At 42.9% G+C, this 16722-nt stretch overlaps 1 protein-coding gene across 6 annotated transcripts in view; it reads right to left on the bottom strand.

Annotated features, from left to right (window-relative positions):
* The window catches only part of DCLK1 (doublecortin like kinase 1), a 310392-nt gene that overhangs the window by 137614 nt on the left and 156056 nt on the right, over window positions 1-16722 (bottom strand). For 5 of the 6 annotated variants that reach the window (XM_067562996.1, XM_067562994.1, XM_067562997.1 and 2 more), the window contains one exon: window positions 15084-15183. In XM_067562996.1, the coding sequence (XP_067419097.1) occupies window positions 15084-15183 (100 nt within the window). Of the gene's footprint in view, window positions 1-13266; window positions 13504-15083; window positions 15184-16722 lie in introns of those variants that run through there. The other variant, XM_067562999.1, reaches the window with a different exon arrangement.

Raw genomic sequence — 16722 nt, forward strand, 5'->3', positions numbered from 1 at the left:
GTGGAGAAGTTTAGGAGATCTGTGAACCGAAACTGATGTAGCCAAAATGGGGCTTTGAGGATTACAGTCACTCGATCCTGAGGGACCTTGCACAGTACTAGCAGGAAGAGAAGAAAGTAGAGGAAGGCATAATGGAGGGAATCTGTGGGAAGAGAAGGTCGTCTCACTGTGAGTCCTTCCCCCCAGCTCCTCTGAAGCAATAAAGGGGAAGTTTGAGATTCTCTCAGATGGCAAAGAGGTCCCAGTGTGGGGTGCCCCACTGGCGGAAGAGGTACCAGAGTGTGGTGTCACTCACGTTTCAGACAGAATCTCCAGCTGAGTGAATCTACCAGGTTTTTGGGTGCTTGGGAAGTACATGGCCTGGAGCACGACTTGACGTTTGATGCACCAATTCCAAAGGTGGATGGACTCTAAAGAGGTAGGGAGACTTGGCACCACCCTGTTTGTTGATTAAACTACTGCTGTGCCGTTGTTGGAGATTAATTGGATGTGCTTGGCCAATATGAGGGGAAAAAACGCTTGGCAGGTGAGATGCGCTGCCCATTTTTTCCAAGATGTTTATATGCATCCTGCCTTCCTGAGTTGTCCAGATGCTCTCTGCAGTGTGGTGATATACACATCATTGTATATCAATGATGAGGTAGACTGTAAAGAAATTGGAAGTGATAGAATTGATAAGACAGAGTCTGTCTGGGCGAAAATAACATTGGAGAAGGAAGCTACTAGAGCTTCCCCTGGGATAGTGCTTGGGGACCACCTGGATCTGACCACCAGGATCTGATTTGGAAATGGATAGAGACCTCTTTAAGGCTTTTAATGAAGTAAATACTAGTGGAAACTGTGTGATTATGGGATACTTTAACTTCACAGATATAGACTGGAGGACAAGTGCTAATAGTAATAATAGGGTCCAGATTTTCCTGGATGTGAAAGCTGACTGATTCCTTCACCAAATAGATACTGAACCAACAAGAGGGGATGCCATTTTAGATTTGGTATTGGTGAGTAGTGACGACCTCATAGAAGAACTTGTTGTAGGGGACAACCTTGGTTTGATTGACCATGAGCTAATTCAGTTCAAACTAAATGGAAGGATAAACAAAAATAGATCTGTGACTAGGGTCTTTGACTTTGAAAGGGCTAATTTAAAAAAATTAAGGGAATTAGTTGGGGAAGTGGACTGGACTGAAGAACTCATGGATCTAAAGGTGGAGGAGGCTTGGAATTACTTCAAGTCAACGTTGCAGGAACTACTTAAAGTTTGCATCCCAAGGAAGGGGAAAAAATTCATCGCAAAGAGTTGTAGACCAACCTGGATGAGCAAGCATCTCAGACAGGTGATTAAGAGAAAGCAGAAAGTCTACAAGGAATGGAAGATGGTGGGGGATGGGGGGAATCAGCAAGGAAAGCTACCTCTTGGAGGTCAGAATATGTAGAGATAAAGTGAAAAAGGACAAAAGCCAAGTAGAGTTGGACTTTGCAAAGGGAATTAAAACTAATAGTAAAAGGTTCTATAGCCATATAAATAGGAAGAAAAAGAAAGAAGAAATGGGACCGCTAAGCACTGAGGATGGGGTGGAGGTTAAGAATAATCTAGACATGGCTAAATATCTAAACAAATAGTTTGCCTCCGTTTTTAATGAGGTTAATGATGATCTTGGGGATAGTGGTAGGGTGGCTAATGGGAATAAGGATATGGAGGTAGAAATTACCACATCCAAGGTAGAAGCCAAATTCAAACAGCTTAATGGGACTAAATTGGGATGGGCCAGGTAATCTCCATCCAAAAATATTAAAAGAGCTAGCATGTGAAATTACAAGCCAATTAGTAAGGATTTTTAATGAATCTGTAAACTCAGGGGCTTCTCGTATGACTGGAGAATTGCTAACATAGTTCCTATTTTTAAGACAGGGAAAAAAAGTGATGTGGGTAACTACAGGTCTGTTAGTTTTACCTCTGTAGTATGCAAGGTCTTGGTAAATTTTTTGAAAAAGAAAGTAGTTAAGGACATTTAGGTTAACAGTAATTGGGATAAAATACAATATGGCTTTACAAAAGGTAGATCGTGCCGGACCAACCTGATCTTTTTTTAGAAGATAGACTTTTTAGACAAAGGGAATGCAATGGATCTAATTTACCTAGATTTCAATAAGGCATTTGATACGGTTCCACATGGGGAATTATTAGTTAAATTGGAAAAGATGGGGATTAATATGAAAATTGAAAGGTGGATAAGGAACTGGTTAAAGGGGAGACTACAATGGGTCGTACCGAAAGGTTAACTATCAGGCTGGAGGGACGTTACTAGTGGAATTCCTCAGGGATCAGTCTTGGGACCGATCTTATTTAACCTTTTTATTACTGACCTTGGCCCAAGAAGTGGAAGTGTACTAATAAAGTTTGTGGATGACACAAATTTGGGAGGTATTGTCAATACAGAGAAGGATTGGGATATCATACAGGAAGATCTGGATGATCTTGTAAACTGGAGTAATAGATATAGGATGAAATTTAATAGTGGAAAATGCAATGTCATGCACTTCGGGACTAATAACAAGAACTTTTGCGAAAAGCTTGGGATGCATCAGTTGGAGGTAACAGAGGAGAAGGACCTGGGCATATTGGTTGGTCACAGGATGACTGAGTTGCCAACGTGGTATGGCCATGAAAAATGCTAATGCAGTCCTTGGATTACAAGGTAGTTCCAGTAGTGCTAGGGAGGTATCAGTATCATTATACAAGGCGCTGGTGAGACCTCATCTGGAATATGGTGTACAGTTCTGGTCCCCCATGTTTAAGAAAGATGAATTCAAACTGGAACAGGTGCAGAGAAGGGTTAGTAGGATGATCCGCAAAATGGAAAACCTGCCTTATGAAAGAAGACTCAAAGAGCTTGGCTTGTTTAGTCTAACCAAAAGAAGGTTGAGGGGAGATATGATTGCTCTCTATAAATACATCAGAGGGATAAATACCAGGGAGGGGGAGGAATTATTTAAGTTCAGTGCCAATGTGGACACAAGAACAAATGGATATAAATTGGCCATCAGGAAGTTTAGACTTGAAATTAGATGCAGGTTTCTAACCATCAGAGGAGTGAAGTTCTGGAATAGCCTCCAAGGGGTGCAATGGGGGCAAAAAACCTTGCTGGCTTCAAAACTGAGCTTGATAAATATATGGAGGAGATGGTACGATGGGACAGCCTAATTTGGCAATTGACTGATCTTTGACCACTGGTGGTAGATATGCCAATGACCTGTGAAGGGATGTTAGATGGGGTGGGTTCTGAGTTATTATAGAGAATTCTTTCTTGAGTCCTGGCTGGTGAGTCTTGCCCACATTCTCAGGATTTGACTGATCATCATATTTGGGGTCGGGAAGGAATTTTGCCCCAGGGCAGATTGGCAAAGGCTCTGAGGTTTTTTCGCTTTTCTCTGTAGCATGGAGCATGGGTCACTTGCTGGTGGATTCTCTGTACCTTAAAGTTTTTAAACCATGATTTGAGGACTTTAATAACTGAGTCATACGTCAGAGGTCTATTATAGGCATGGATGTGTGAGGTTCTGTGGCCTGCGTTATGCAGGAGGTCAGACTAGATGATCAGATTGGTCCCTTGTGACCCTAGAATCTATCAGCTCCGCAACTCATGAGAGAGGCATTCGTTGTGAGAGTGGCTTCTGGTGTGAAAGGTTTAAAGAGAGTACCGATCAGGATCTTGGAAGGGCCGGTCCATCACATTAAGGACATCAGCACCTCTTGGAGAATCAGGAACTTGCTGTCCAGGCACTCACTGTGCAGTCTGTAGACAGAGAAGAACAATAGTTGGACATGAAGATGCACATGAAGGACAATGCACATGAAGATGGGCATGTGGTATCACTGAGGTACACGCCATCATGTGTCTGAGAAAGAAGAGACGGCGGTGGATGGTGGTTGCAGCACAGGTCTGTAATTTGTTTCACGATAGTGGCGAAGTGATCGCCAGAAGGAAAGCCCAGCTGCGATGGAGTTGAGCCACACCTCCATCAAGTCGATTGTCTGGGTAGGTACAAATACTGACTTCACCTCGTTGATACAGACCACAAGAGAGGCAAGAAGAGCACGGAGAGTGAGGACGGCAGAGAGGAATCATTGGCAGGAGAGTGACAAGAAGCCAGTCATCCAGGTAAGGGAACACAGAGTAGCTGAAACAGCGCATCAATGTTGCTATGAGGGCAAAGACTTTAGTGAACATCCGTGGAGCCGTTGCTATGCCAAAAGGCAGGACTCGGAATTGGTAGTGTCTGTGTCCCACTCAGAATCAGAGAAGCTTTCAGTGGGCTGGGTGGATCTCAATTTGCAAGTAGGCATCTTTCACATCGAGAGCTGTGAACCAGGCTCCTGGGGAGAGCGAGAGGATAATCTATGTGAGCATCATCATATGGAATTTGGATTTTCATATAAAGGTGTTGAGCTCTTGAAGGTCCAGAATGAGACGGTGCCCTCTGTCCTTCTCTGGGATAAGGAAGTACGGGAAATAGAACCCCCATGCCATGTAGCGAGATGGGACCGGCTCTATGGTGCCCTTGAGGAGAAAAGCACTGGCTTTTTGTTGGAGAAGGTCTTGATGGGAGAAGTCCCCTGGGTAGGGGAGCAAGTTGGGGGGTGGGGGGAAGGACAATGATGTGGAAACAACAGGAATTCTATGGAGTATCTGTGGTGGATGATTTTCTGTACTCAACTGTCTGTGGTGATCGTGCCCCAATTGTGAACGAATAGGGCAAGATGGCCCCCAAAGATGATATGGGGCACCACAAGAGGACTGGGTAGTAGGTCGCAGTTCTTGACATATATATCAAAAGTATTGTTTAGATTGCTGGTAGGAGAGGGTTGATGGGGTGGTCATGGTGGAGGCGGGGTGGCATGTTCTCTGGGATCACTGCTGTCAATGTGACGCCTTCTACTGGCTTTGGTAGTATGCCGGATAAGGGGCCTGTGGTCAGGGAGGGTATGGTTGCTTTTGCTGCCTGAGTCTTGGTGCTGGTGTATAAATGCCGAGAGATCTGAGTGTGCTGCGAGAATCCTTAAAGGAATGAAGAGATTCAACAGTCTTGTTGCTGAAAAGCTCTTGGGCATTGAAAGGGAGGTCCTCTATGGTGGTTTGGACCTCTGCACCCACAAGTCTCTATGAGTTGCGAGCGAGCAGGCGGCAGTGTTGCCACTTTGGCCACCAACAGCCCCTAATCCAAAAGGGCTTGGAACTGCTGCTGTTGGTATGGCAGTAGCTGACCCTTAAACTTGGCTAGCTTCAAATAATTATTAAAGTCATATTTAGCTAGCAGAACTTGATAGCTGGCAAACTTGAACAGGTCCATCTTTTTTGCAGCTCTGTCCAGGGTGGGGAGATTTTTCAGGGTGCTAGCAAGCTTGCTCCAGTGCTGCATGGACCAGGGAGTTGGGGGACAGTGGGTAAAAAGAAACTCTGTTCCCTTGGTGGGGACAAAGTACTTCCTTTCTGTTCTCTTAGGAGTGGGGGCAGAAGAGGCACACAGTTTGTGCCAGTTGCAGAATGGCCTCGTTGATGGGAAGAGCCACCCAAGAAGGCCCCTGGGGCTGGAGGATGTCCAGGAGCTGATGGTGCATGTCCTGAACCTCCTCCAATGAAAGTCCCAGATCCGTTGCCACCCACTGGATCAGTTCTTGATGTTGGCAGTGGTTATCTGGTGAGGATAGGATGGCAGGAAGAAGTGTCTTGTCCGGGGATGAAGAGGCCACTTTGGGAACCAGCAACACCAATTACACCTCTCTCTCCTCTTCCTCATGAACAGATGGCCCTGGAGGGCGCATGGGGGACAACTGGTCCAAGGCTACCGATGGGGCCTGGTGTCCCCAGTAAGGATCCCAGGGTGGTGGCCAATAATAAGGGTCTCTCGGCGCAGGTGGTGGTACCACGGTTCTGCAGCAGGATCATAAACCAGGGGGTGAGGTGGCCAGTGGCACGAATCTGGATTCTCAGGGGTGGGGGGGATGGGTGAGAATAAGGCGTCTGGCTCCGAGAATCCCTTGGACTTGGAGGATGGTTCTGGTAACGGGAGTGCGGTCAGTACCGGAAGGCTGCAGTGTGGCAAAGGGAGGTGCCACTCCAGCAGCAGCAATAGGGGTTCATCCGCCGGAGAGGGCAGGACTGAAGTGGGCAGTGATCCTGACTGTAGTAGGGAGCGAAGGTACGGGAGAAGCAATTCCTCTGTTGACAGCACCACTTCCTGGTGGACGGGAGTACAAGGAGTTGCACGGGTGGGAGACATGCCCATGAAGGTGCAAGTGTGGTCAGTGGTGCAGGCCCCTGCACCGGCAGATCCTGCCTGCACTTCTCCTAACCCTCTATCTGGAGGAGTTTGAGAGCTGGTCCAGCGGGATCAATGCATGACTTCTCAACCAACCTGGTGCAGCTCAAGGAGGAAACACTGCATTTCTGAGCAGTCCTGGATGGAGATCTGCTCTTATGCCCGTGGCCATGTTTCTTGGTCTCATGGTGGGGCTTGTCTGACTTCCTCAGTACCGCCGAATTCTTTGCTGTGGAAGTAGTCGGAGGAGCACTTGCCGCTGGTTCCGCTGGTCCCAGATTCGTATGCACTTGTGGGCACGTGGCCTCCTCCATTAAGAGTTTCTGGAGACAAAATTCTCTAGATGCCCACGTGTGGGGCCAGAGGGACTTGCAGACAGTACAGCGGGCCACAACGTGGGCCTCGCTGAGGCAGTACAGGCAACGCTGGTGCTCGTCGCTCACAGAGAATCAGCGCAGGAAAGAGGCACAGTTTTTAAAGCCTGGAAGCTGAGGCATAGTCACCAGGAACGGAGAGGTGGGGGAGGGGAGATCTTCCCCAGTGGTGGGGGGGGGAAGAGCTACTCTAACCTATGAGTATAAACACATAGAATAAACAGTAGAACAGCTACCTACAACTATGTATAAGAAAAAAAATGACAGAAGGTCACTCTCTTAGCTAAGCAAAGAGTGTGAAGGAATAGGGATTTCAACTCAGGCCATGTGGTGGTAAGAGAGAACTGGAGAGGTATTGACCTGCACAGCCTATTATGCCCTTGACAGAGCATGAGGAAATGCACGACACGTGGGCAGATCAACGGCCACTGCTACGAAAACTTTCCGGCTCCAGAGCATGGTGCTCATGCACATCGGCATTTGGAAACCATAAAGTGACCATCATCAAAAAAATCCATTCTATTTCCTCATGCTTCAATTATACCATCTAGCTACTGAACAGCTTAATGGATCTCAGAGGAGACTGAATCACAGGTAATTCACAGGACACCACTACTTGGTGTTTTTTCCTTTTGTTTTGCAACGCTATCAATCTGAAATGAAAGGATGGATGAAAGTCCCCCCACGCCCACTCAAAGCAGTTTAACATAGTCAGGAGTCATTGCCTTGAGAAAGCAGAAATGACAGTCTTGTTCTATTTGCTTGAATGAGGCACTGCATAAGCCACAGATGATGCTCCTAGGCTGCAAAACAAGAAGTCATATATGCAAAAGCAGTAATCACATGAGCAAATTAGGGGTTCAAGTGCACACAAAACACTTAAGAAGATCGGTCCCATTATGCATACCAATTTTACTTGCTTTATCCACAGCCATACACATTAATTTATGCATGGAACCAGCAGTTAAAAACAGGACCATAATCTTTTTGCATTTGAAAGTATAACAGATATTTAATGCGGAGGAAATAGCTACTCAGTTACAGTGACACTTTTTCTTCCTATGATTATTTGAATAATTCTAATATTCCAATATCTAAATTAAATCCAAGAGGTCATGATATAAGAACAAACAAATACTGTTACAGTTAAAAAATTCAGCTACATAAAATGATAAAAAAATAAAAGCAAATACATTCTGCCTTCATTCTAGCCATTAACTGATCACTGTTGCAACATCCATAGAGTCTTCACTATAGTGGATGATCTCCACGTTAAGCAATATAAGACAGCTTCACATTTGTTTCCTTTTATTTAGAGCTGGTTTAAATTTTTACACCAAATTTTTTTTCCAGCTCAAAAAAATGCAGTTTCATCACAATTGAAAGGTTTTGTGAACATAGCTTGATTTGAATGAAATTTTTGAGCTTTTGATGAAAAGAATTGACAAAATTTTCATTGCAAAAAAAATCAAAGTAATATAAAAATTTCCTAAAATAATTTCATTCAAAATATTTCCTGGAAATAAACTGGATTTTTTTGACCAATTCTACTTTATTGATTAACGTTTCACACTGTTGGACTATTTAAAAAAAAATAAGAGCTGGCAGTTACTGCAAAAACATTTAAGAATATTTGCTTCAACCTACTAAGTGAATTAGGTTCAACTATAACAATCCTGTTTGATTGACTTTGATGACTGGCTACTGTAATATAAAAGTTAAATAACCATTTTCTATTACGAGACAGAGACTTTTTGTTCACAGAAACATTCATACAAAGCGTAACCTATGTAAATGTGCATGCAAATGGTGTAAGCGAAGGTGTGGGCTGATAAGTGTCCACATGGCCATCTTGACTCTGATGTCCTTCCTCCTGCTTATAAAATTTTCAGTCATCTATTGAGGGAGCAGAACCTGTGCCTTATAACTTATTGACCATTCCTACACTGCAAAGATAGTTAGGGACTTTGTGGAATCCCCATCATTGGAGGGAATTCATTACAGGTTAAATAAACACCTGTCAGGGATGGTCTGGGTATACTTGGTCCTGATTCAGCACAGAGTGATGGACTATATGATCTCTTGAGGTCCCGGTTAACCCCACATTTCTATGAAAATGTGTTAGATAAAAAGTTGAAGTGTATTACAGAAATACTGACAAGTGCAATATTGGGAGGTAGAAATAGCAAATAGTCAAAGGTACACTCAAAGCAAATAGCTTGCAGATACAGTATAGGATAATGAAATATATATGATTGCATAAAGAATTCAAACATTCAAATAATAAACATATTTATAAAATAATCAAAATGCTACTGGATAATTCCTGAACAGGAAAAAAGGCTTTAATAGATTGTTTTATAGCTGTTAATATAATATTGAATACTAATCACTTAGTCTGTTCCGAACATTTTAACATCCGTTATGTTTCTCTTGAGCTCATTCTCTTTTAAACAAACTACAATCCAAGGTATTTTTCAACAAAACAAGGACCAGAACAAGTTAATTATGAGCTGTAGTACTCATCATATATTGCCACAAAACTGTTGGAGTAGGACTGTCTTGCATCATTTAGGAAAGTATACTGGGGAGAATTAACATTTTCTTAAAGTAAAAGTTCCCTATATACAGTAGGAGTCTAGCTCATCACACCCTAGTTTGTATCTGCCTTATATACAGAATCTCTCTCAAGCCTGATAGTTGATGACATATTACAATGTCACATTGCACTGGAAAACTTTATATGTATGCCTTTGTTGAAAATACAGTTATATCTCTGAGTCCCCAGCGTAGAAGATCCCCTGTAGGGGGCGTCACCGGTGGCTCTCCCTCTGCATCTATTTTAGAGGAAGGCCACACCTCCCGCCACCTACGCCCTTCGGGGAGTCCGAATTAAGGGGACACCTCCAGCCTTCAGTAGGGCAGGCCTTGGGTTCAGGCCGCTCCTTTGGGAGAATAGTCTCTTGCCCCACAGGGCGTGCCAGCAGTCTATGGTCCAGCCCTCAGCCAGGGACAGGCCGGCAGTGGGAAACAGCCCTCAGCAGGGTGAGGAAGCAGTCTATAGCCTAGCCTCCCTGAAAGGCAGGCCAGCAAAGTCTTGAACCCCAGGCAGGGCAAAGAAGCAGTCTCCCGCCTAGCCCCTCGGGAGGGCAAGCAAGCAAACACAGTTTCACGCCCTAGACAAGGCGAGTCAGCAGTCTCTGGCCTGGCCCTTTGGTAGGGCAGGCAGGCAAACCCACACAGGCTTAAGCCCTTAGCAGGGTGAGCAGCAGTCTACGGCCCAGCCCTTAGGCAGGGCAGGCAGTAAGGGACAGGTTCTGGCGCTCAGCCAGCATTCTCCCCAGGTCATGGTGAGGGAAGAGGGGAGGGGGATGCAGGCCCACCCATCTCCACTGCGTCCCAGCTCAGGGTCCTGTCAGGGATGGTGTGTTCCGTCACTGGGTTAGCAGGGCTCTGGCCGAAACACGCTGACTCACAGCGAGAGTCAGCTCAGCCGCACCATAGTCGGCTTCCCTGGGCTTCTTCCTCCCACCCTCTCCCTAGAGTACCTGGGGATAGTCGTCTCCCTCTGGGTCTCTGGGGTAGAAGGTGTGCGGGAGTCCCATGAGTCCCTCACCGTCAACCAGCGGCAGGTCCGGAAACTGTGCGGGGTCCTCTGCAGAGGGTGGTTCCTCTAAGTTCTCAGGGTCCCCGGCACTAGGCAATGCCGGCAGGCCTTCCTCCGGGTCATACGGTTCAGGCAGCTCCTCCGGATCCTCAGGGCCCCATGCCGTGGGTAGATCCGGCAGCTTTTCCTCTGGGTGGACGCTGGGCGCAGCCCTAGGCTCGAGTACCAAGAGAGAGATGTCCTTCTCCCTTGGCCCCTGGCCTGACTGAGCGAGCAGACCTGAGTTTTAAAGGCCTAGCCTCGCCTACCTGTTTCTGGTCAGCTGTTGTCTTTCTGGGGTCCAACCCCCGAGGGGGTTTGGCTCTCCCTCTGTGTCAATCTCAGAGGGAGGCCACACCTTCTGGCTACACCCAGAACCTGTGGTAATTTTTCCATTGCCAAAATGTCACTTTCTGATGGGGGCAGAGCGAGTCAGGCAGCAGGCTCTCCACTCCTGCATCCAGTCAAAAAGCTGTTTAACACATCAGCCTGCATTCTATAAACCAGGATAGATGGGAATTATGATTGATTTTTCCCTTTCTCCTTTTCACAGGAAGGACAGAACAATCAAGGTTACAGGAACTTACCAAGTATAAACAGGATACTTCTAACCTTAATTTTTTTTTCTTTGTGAAATGGTAATCAGATTTTCATGGCACAACATTTCCGCGTGGCAAGAAGACGTAGTAAAGCTGCTGGCACAAAGAACATAGGCTCAGGACTAACATTGGTCCAGCAAGTCAAGGTGAAATTATTTCTTCCCTAGAAGAGTGTCATTTTTATCACTATTTCCATTAACATTAATATTGGTCCTTGTCAAGAGATCTGAACCTGTTTTTACATCCAGCCATTCTATATTTGTTGAACTCTGTTTGGCAGCAGATATTAATTTGGCCTGTTTTGCAGTAGCCTCTTTACAGGAAGTGTCTCAATAAAATTCACACTTATACTATGTGATGCTTATAGCTTCAAAGCACTGAACCAACATTAGCTAAAGATGAAAATTAAATGTACTACAACATCACCAACCACAAAACTTAGTACTGTAAAACATCAGTAAAAAGAAAGAAGACCTGGAATTGGGACTTTGTACAAAGTCAGGTAGACCCTAGATCTGGCACCATAGGCTCTCTGTCAACGTGAAGTGGTGTTATCAGAAGCTGTCCTCTTGCCATTACTCTATTCTTTTGAATTATTGTTTAAGAACACCATGTTGATCAGGCATCAGCAAAGCAAACCTGGCAATTTTAGACTTAAAGAAAAGTTCTCAAAACAGTGAGCTATTCATGCTTCTAGACTAGAACAAAGATGGCTACGGCCATATTCTAAGGCAGACACACTTGAAATTGGGAAGGCTAACCAGGGTTGGAGAATTGAGAAAATTTCTTATTTTCTTGATGATCTGACTGAAGTTGAGTGTGCTTCACTAATAATCACTTTTTTTCTTTGATCATTTGCCACACAAAAATTTAATCTAGAGTCCTGAACTAGAAGATTTTAGTACATATATTCTATGTTAATGTTTTGCAGTCACAAGATGACATCCTGTGTGTACAGGTCCTTGGGAAAGCCAAGTGCACAAAAGTTACACTAACTGATCTTGTTGTCAGTTTTTACATAATCCTGTTGCCAGCAAACAACCAACATCAGAAACAAGGTCAATACAGCTCCTTGACTGAAGTACCTAGGCCTCCCATGTAGCAGCTACTACAGCTCAGTGCTGCATACACGGCTATCTATCACAGAGGTAATAGCATAAATCAGCATGTACAAAATGCCGCTTTTCTTTATATATAGAAAGTAGACAGATATCAGAATGTTCTGCTAGATTTTTAAATAAAGTCAAATCATGAACAGAAATACCTTTACTCACAGAAGTTTGGAAAACCAAGAATATCTACTCCTCAATTTTAAGATGAAACCACCCATTGTAGCTGAGCCAAAGACTGTCTAATTCATGGAAGGATGAGCCACAAATTAGATCAAATATCATGGTTGCCAGGAAGTCCGGTGGTGGGGTCTTTATTTACTGTGTATTTAACAGGGTGAAATACAAACACCACACTTACAAGTTAATATCAAGGGAAAGAGAATCAAAGCTCTTAACTCACTGTACAGACTATTTCCCTCTAAGAGGGATGAATAACTGAAGGAGCTCCTCCAGTTGATCACTAATGGGTATGCAATGCCTTTTCATATGAGATTACAACAAGGAAGGTAAACATTGAGCTAAGGATGGGCAATTTTTTCCTGATAAAATAGGAATAAAGGTAAATAGAACCTTGAAGATCAAAAAAGCGTGGCCTATTAATTTCCCACCTTCTACCTTCAGTTGGTGCCCGTCTTCACTTCCTTTGTTCAGGCCAAACTATTATAGATGTTGTTCTTATGGTATTTATGATCTGCCTGAAATCAGCAAGTACTGGAAATGTAGCGAAAAGATGTATTGAAGTGCTACTTCCAGCTGCATTCCAGGGAAGCAGAGGCAGACCTGCCAATTCCCACCCATTTGGAGTGAAACTCAATTATTGCTAGTAATCTTAATGCATCTCAGACTTTTGATAAATATTTTTTGCAGTGTTTCAAAACAGAGGTTTTTGAAATCTCACTTATTTAATTTGTAACAACTTGAGAGCCCTAGGGAGATTGATCTCTGGAAAGTGTGGGTGGGTGTGTCAGCCATCAACTGTAGGCTAGTTGGGCAAATTCAGCACGGTAAAAACCCAAGAAAAAATGCAGAGTAGCAGAGCTAATTAAGGGGCTGCAAAATGTCACACCCTGCAATGAAAAAGAATGTACTTTGGGGTCAGATTTTACTATGTTTACTAATTCCTAACATAAAAACTGATTGTTCATTGAAGTTCTCTCTGTTAGAGAACCAAACACAGTGCCCCACTCTGGTAAACGTCCACAAGCTAAGGATTTACGGCTCATTTTTATTTTGCCCTTAGGCAACAAAGTGTAAATGTTCCAAAAACAGACACCATTTCCTTACAGACAGGATGCTTTGTCAGGCAAATTAAACTAAGCAGTCAGGCCAGGTCAACACTTTGACATGAGACCTCCATAAAACATCTACATGAAGGAGTCTTGGCAAGTCTACAGCTGCCACTTTTCCCTCTGAGTCAGCACTGTACAAAGTTCATAGTGTGGTGCTAGGAGCTGCAGACCAGACAAGAAAAAACAGAGGTCCTGGTCATTAAAGATCACTTGGCACTCTTCACAGGAGTAAGGGCAGTGTTAGCACGACTGTTCTGGCTATGTTCCAACTTGGGCAACTGTACCACTGCCTACTGACTTCCCCTTGCATCTTCAACTCCAGTCCTAAATTTGTCTGTTGCTATTCAACACTTACCATACTACTCCTCAAAGGAGCCGACAGTACATGTCAATGTAGGACAGACCAACCCTGGTATAAAATGTTCATATTAACTTTACAATGAAAGATTCTATACAGTTGTAAAGTGGGTGCATGTAAGCATGCACAAGGCACTTCAGAATGTCACTTTCCTTGGTTACCAGCATGTGTTAGCTATTTTTTCACATTCATCTTCCAGTTTATAATACAGGTACTGATCAAGGGCTTTCCCCACCCTCAAAAAGCTTATGAGTCTGGATCCAGATAAGCCAGAAAAATTTCCAATTCAATAGGTAAGCCAGACAAATATTTTCTATTATATGCTGAATATAATATATATGTATATGTATATATATATATCTTTGATCAGAACGTGGTGATCTTTAAACGTATCTACAACGAATATCAGGGCATTTCTCCTTATTCTAACCAAAAAGACTGTCCTGTACGACTCAGATATACGTTATGAATGGTTTAAAGAAAAAAAAAGGTGCTGAAGATATATTCATTCAGCTGCTGAGGGAAAAAATTAGACAAGGAGAGAGAAAAATAATCCCTTTAGACAGGTCCTGATCTACATCACAAATGAATGAGAAAATTTGCCGCCCTCCCCCCCACCTTTTTTTTTTTTTTTAAATTACTGATGCACAAATAACTTGCGGTTTCTTGGTTGCTACTCATGATCCAGCACTTAGAAACATTTTTAAATAAAAGGTAGACAAGATCAGACCAGAAAAACCTTTTCCTCTAAGGTCTACTTGCTCCAGTGAAGTTAAGAGTTCATTGTCTGAGAGACTTTACATAAAACACAAATCTCACTGAGTTTTCTCAGGGGATTTTGTCTTAATTTATCATTATTAACTGGCTTCCATATACAGCCTAGCTTCCTTTCTCATGCCACTCAAGGGGAGGTTACCAAAATCCAGATTCCAAGAATTTAGATGGGAAGGTTGGGAGGAAGAGATACAATTTTAAGCAGTTCTGTGATGTCAAATTAGAACAAATTTACATGGGAGATAAGCCAAGAAGGATTGGTAGAAGATCCAGAACAACAATTCAAATTTGATTTAAAATTAAGATCATATAAAATAGGAGGTAAGCCACCCACACTACCTGCATTTCCTATAAATATTGCTATGAAATAGCAATTTAGATAGGGATTTGTTGTGAGTTAGTTGATAACTGGCCTTATTAACCTCATTGTAAGCTTTCAGTCATCATTTGTTTTCTGTATTAGAAATCAAAATTAAAGAATAGACATACTGATTTTGTATCTAAAACTGAACTGACACAATTTTGTATTTATTTTACAGGCCAGGTAAGATCTGGAAAGCTGCCCCACACTTTAACTTTGTGTCTTTTTTTAAATGTTCCATCTTCTTACCACTTTCATCAAGCAAGAAATCATCCTGGTAACGGAACTTTTCTGGTCCACATGCAATAAAAATGTCATCATCACCAAAGAAATCCTGAAGGCACATCACCTGCAAAGGAAAAGGAAAGGAATGCATTCAACATGGGATCTTTCATAAAAATAATTATAACAATAAATTCCCCCAAGTCTATATCTGCATGAACACTTTTCAAGTGAAATGAAATCAACAGGGATTCTTCTCCAGAGAAATTTCAAAGCAGTGCTTTGACCATCTGTTATGAGTAAGAAACATTTTTATGGACACTGCTGGAAGAGAAATATAAAGAAGATAGAACCATATAAATGTCACATTTACTATAAGATGTATCACTATGGTACGAGGTTAGAGCCTTTTGTTTACATAAGAGGTTGCATCCAGTAGCTATAATAATTAATTTGCTTTTACAGTTCACATTTATATTCTTTGACAGCATTTATATCAGCTAACAGTTTTGCAGGCAAAATTTACTGCAGCTATTTCAACAAAAGCTATGTGACAATGAAGATTTGCCATACCAGTTTCCCCGGGCTAACTGAAAAGTGGAGAGGAGAAAATCCATCTTAAGCAGGACATACTGATTAGGTGAAAGAGAGAGTGACAGAGAGTAACCCATAGAAAACAGAGCCACTTTCTAGCAGTCATGCCTCTAAGCAATCAAGTCAGTACCAGGAATTTGACTTCATGTTGAGCAAAAGATTAAAAAAACCTGATATAGAAAGTCAGAATTGGGGAAGGGTAGATTGGTGTTCATAGCTGAGGACACCAGAAGCCGTATTTCATTACATTCACTCTTAACTTTGTTTTAAAGAAAAGGCTTAATGTTTCCATTCTCTACAATTATTTCACTAGCCATCCAGCAACAGTTTGGCAATATTCCCAACTTCTGTCTTTGGCCTTTTTGATCCTATTTTGACAACTTCTAAAAACAAATTAGAAATCTAACTACCTTTTAAAAAACAAAGGACACAGTGTGAATTATATAGATTAGATTAAAGAAGAGCTTTTAAAGTTATATTACTTGTAATATCCTTTTAGAAACTTCAGCATCATTACTCCCTGGTGATTTTATTCTTTTTGATGTGGTGAACAATGATATTCTTTCTGGCTGCCCCACATTTGGCAAAGAACTCAGGACCACAGTTTTTTTGTTTTGTTTTGTTTTTTAAGTTTTTCTTTATATAATAACTTACAGCTAAATATTTTTGTACCAACCTTAGGACAGATGAGTTCTATGAACAGTGTTCACTCATTCAGGAATGCTGCACAGACAGCAGAGGGAGCAGATTCACTTTTTCTGAGTTCCACTAGAATATGGGAGAGCAAGTGAATTGAGGATGACAAGATTGAAAGAGGACTGATGGTAGAAATAGGAGTTGTAATGGTTATCAAGGAAGAAGAGAGCTGCCCAACTGAACCACATCCTTCCCATGCAAAGAGGGAAACCCTCGCCTTCAGTGTCTATTGCATTAAAAGATCCGTAAGTGACCAAATTAACTGCTGAGGGTGGGAGGGTTTCTCAAGGTGGTGGGTTTTTTTAAGCAGATTGCAACTGAACAGTAATGACTGGAAAGCCACTGGTTATAAACCTCTCATGCAGAACCATGGCAC

This window comes from Emydura macquarii, unplaced genomic scaffold (genome assembly GCF_026122565.2).
Source record: "Emydura macquarii macquarii isolate MOO-44397 ecotype Brisbane River unplaced genomic scaffold, CSIRO-AGI_Emac_v2 contig_2473, whole genome shotgun sequence".
Lineage (NCBI taxonomy): Eukaryota > Metazoa > Chordata > Testudines > Chelidae > Emydura > Emydura macquarii.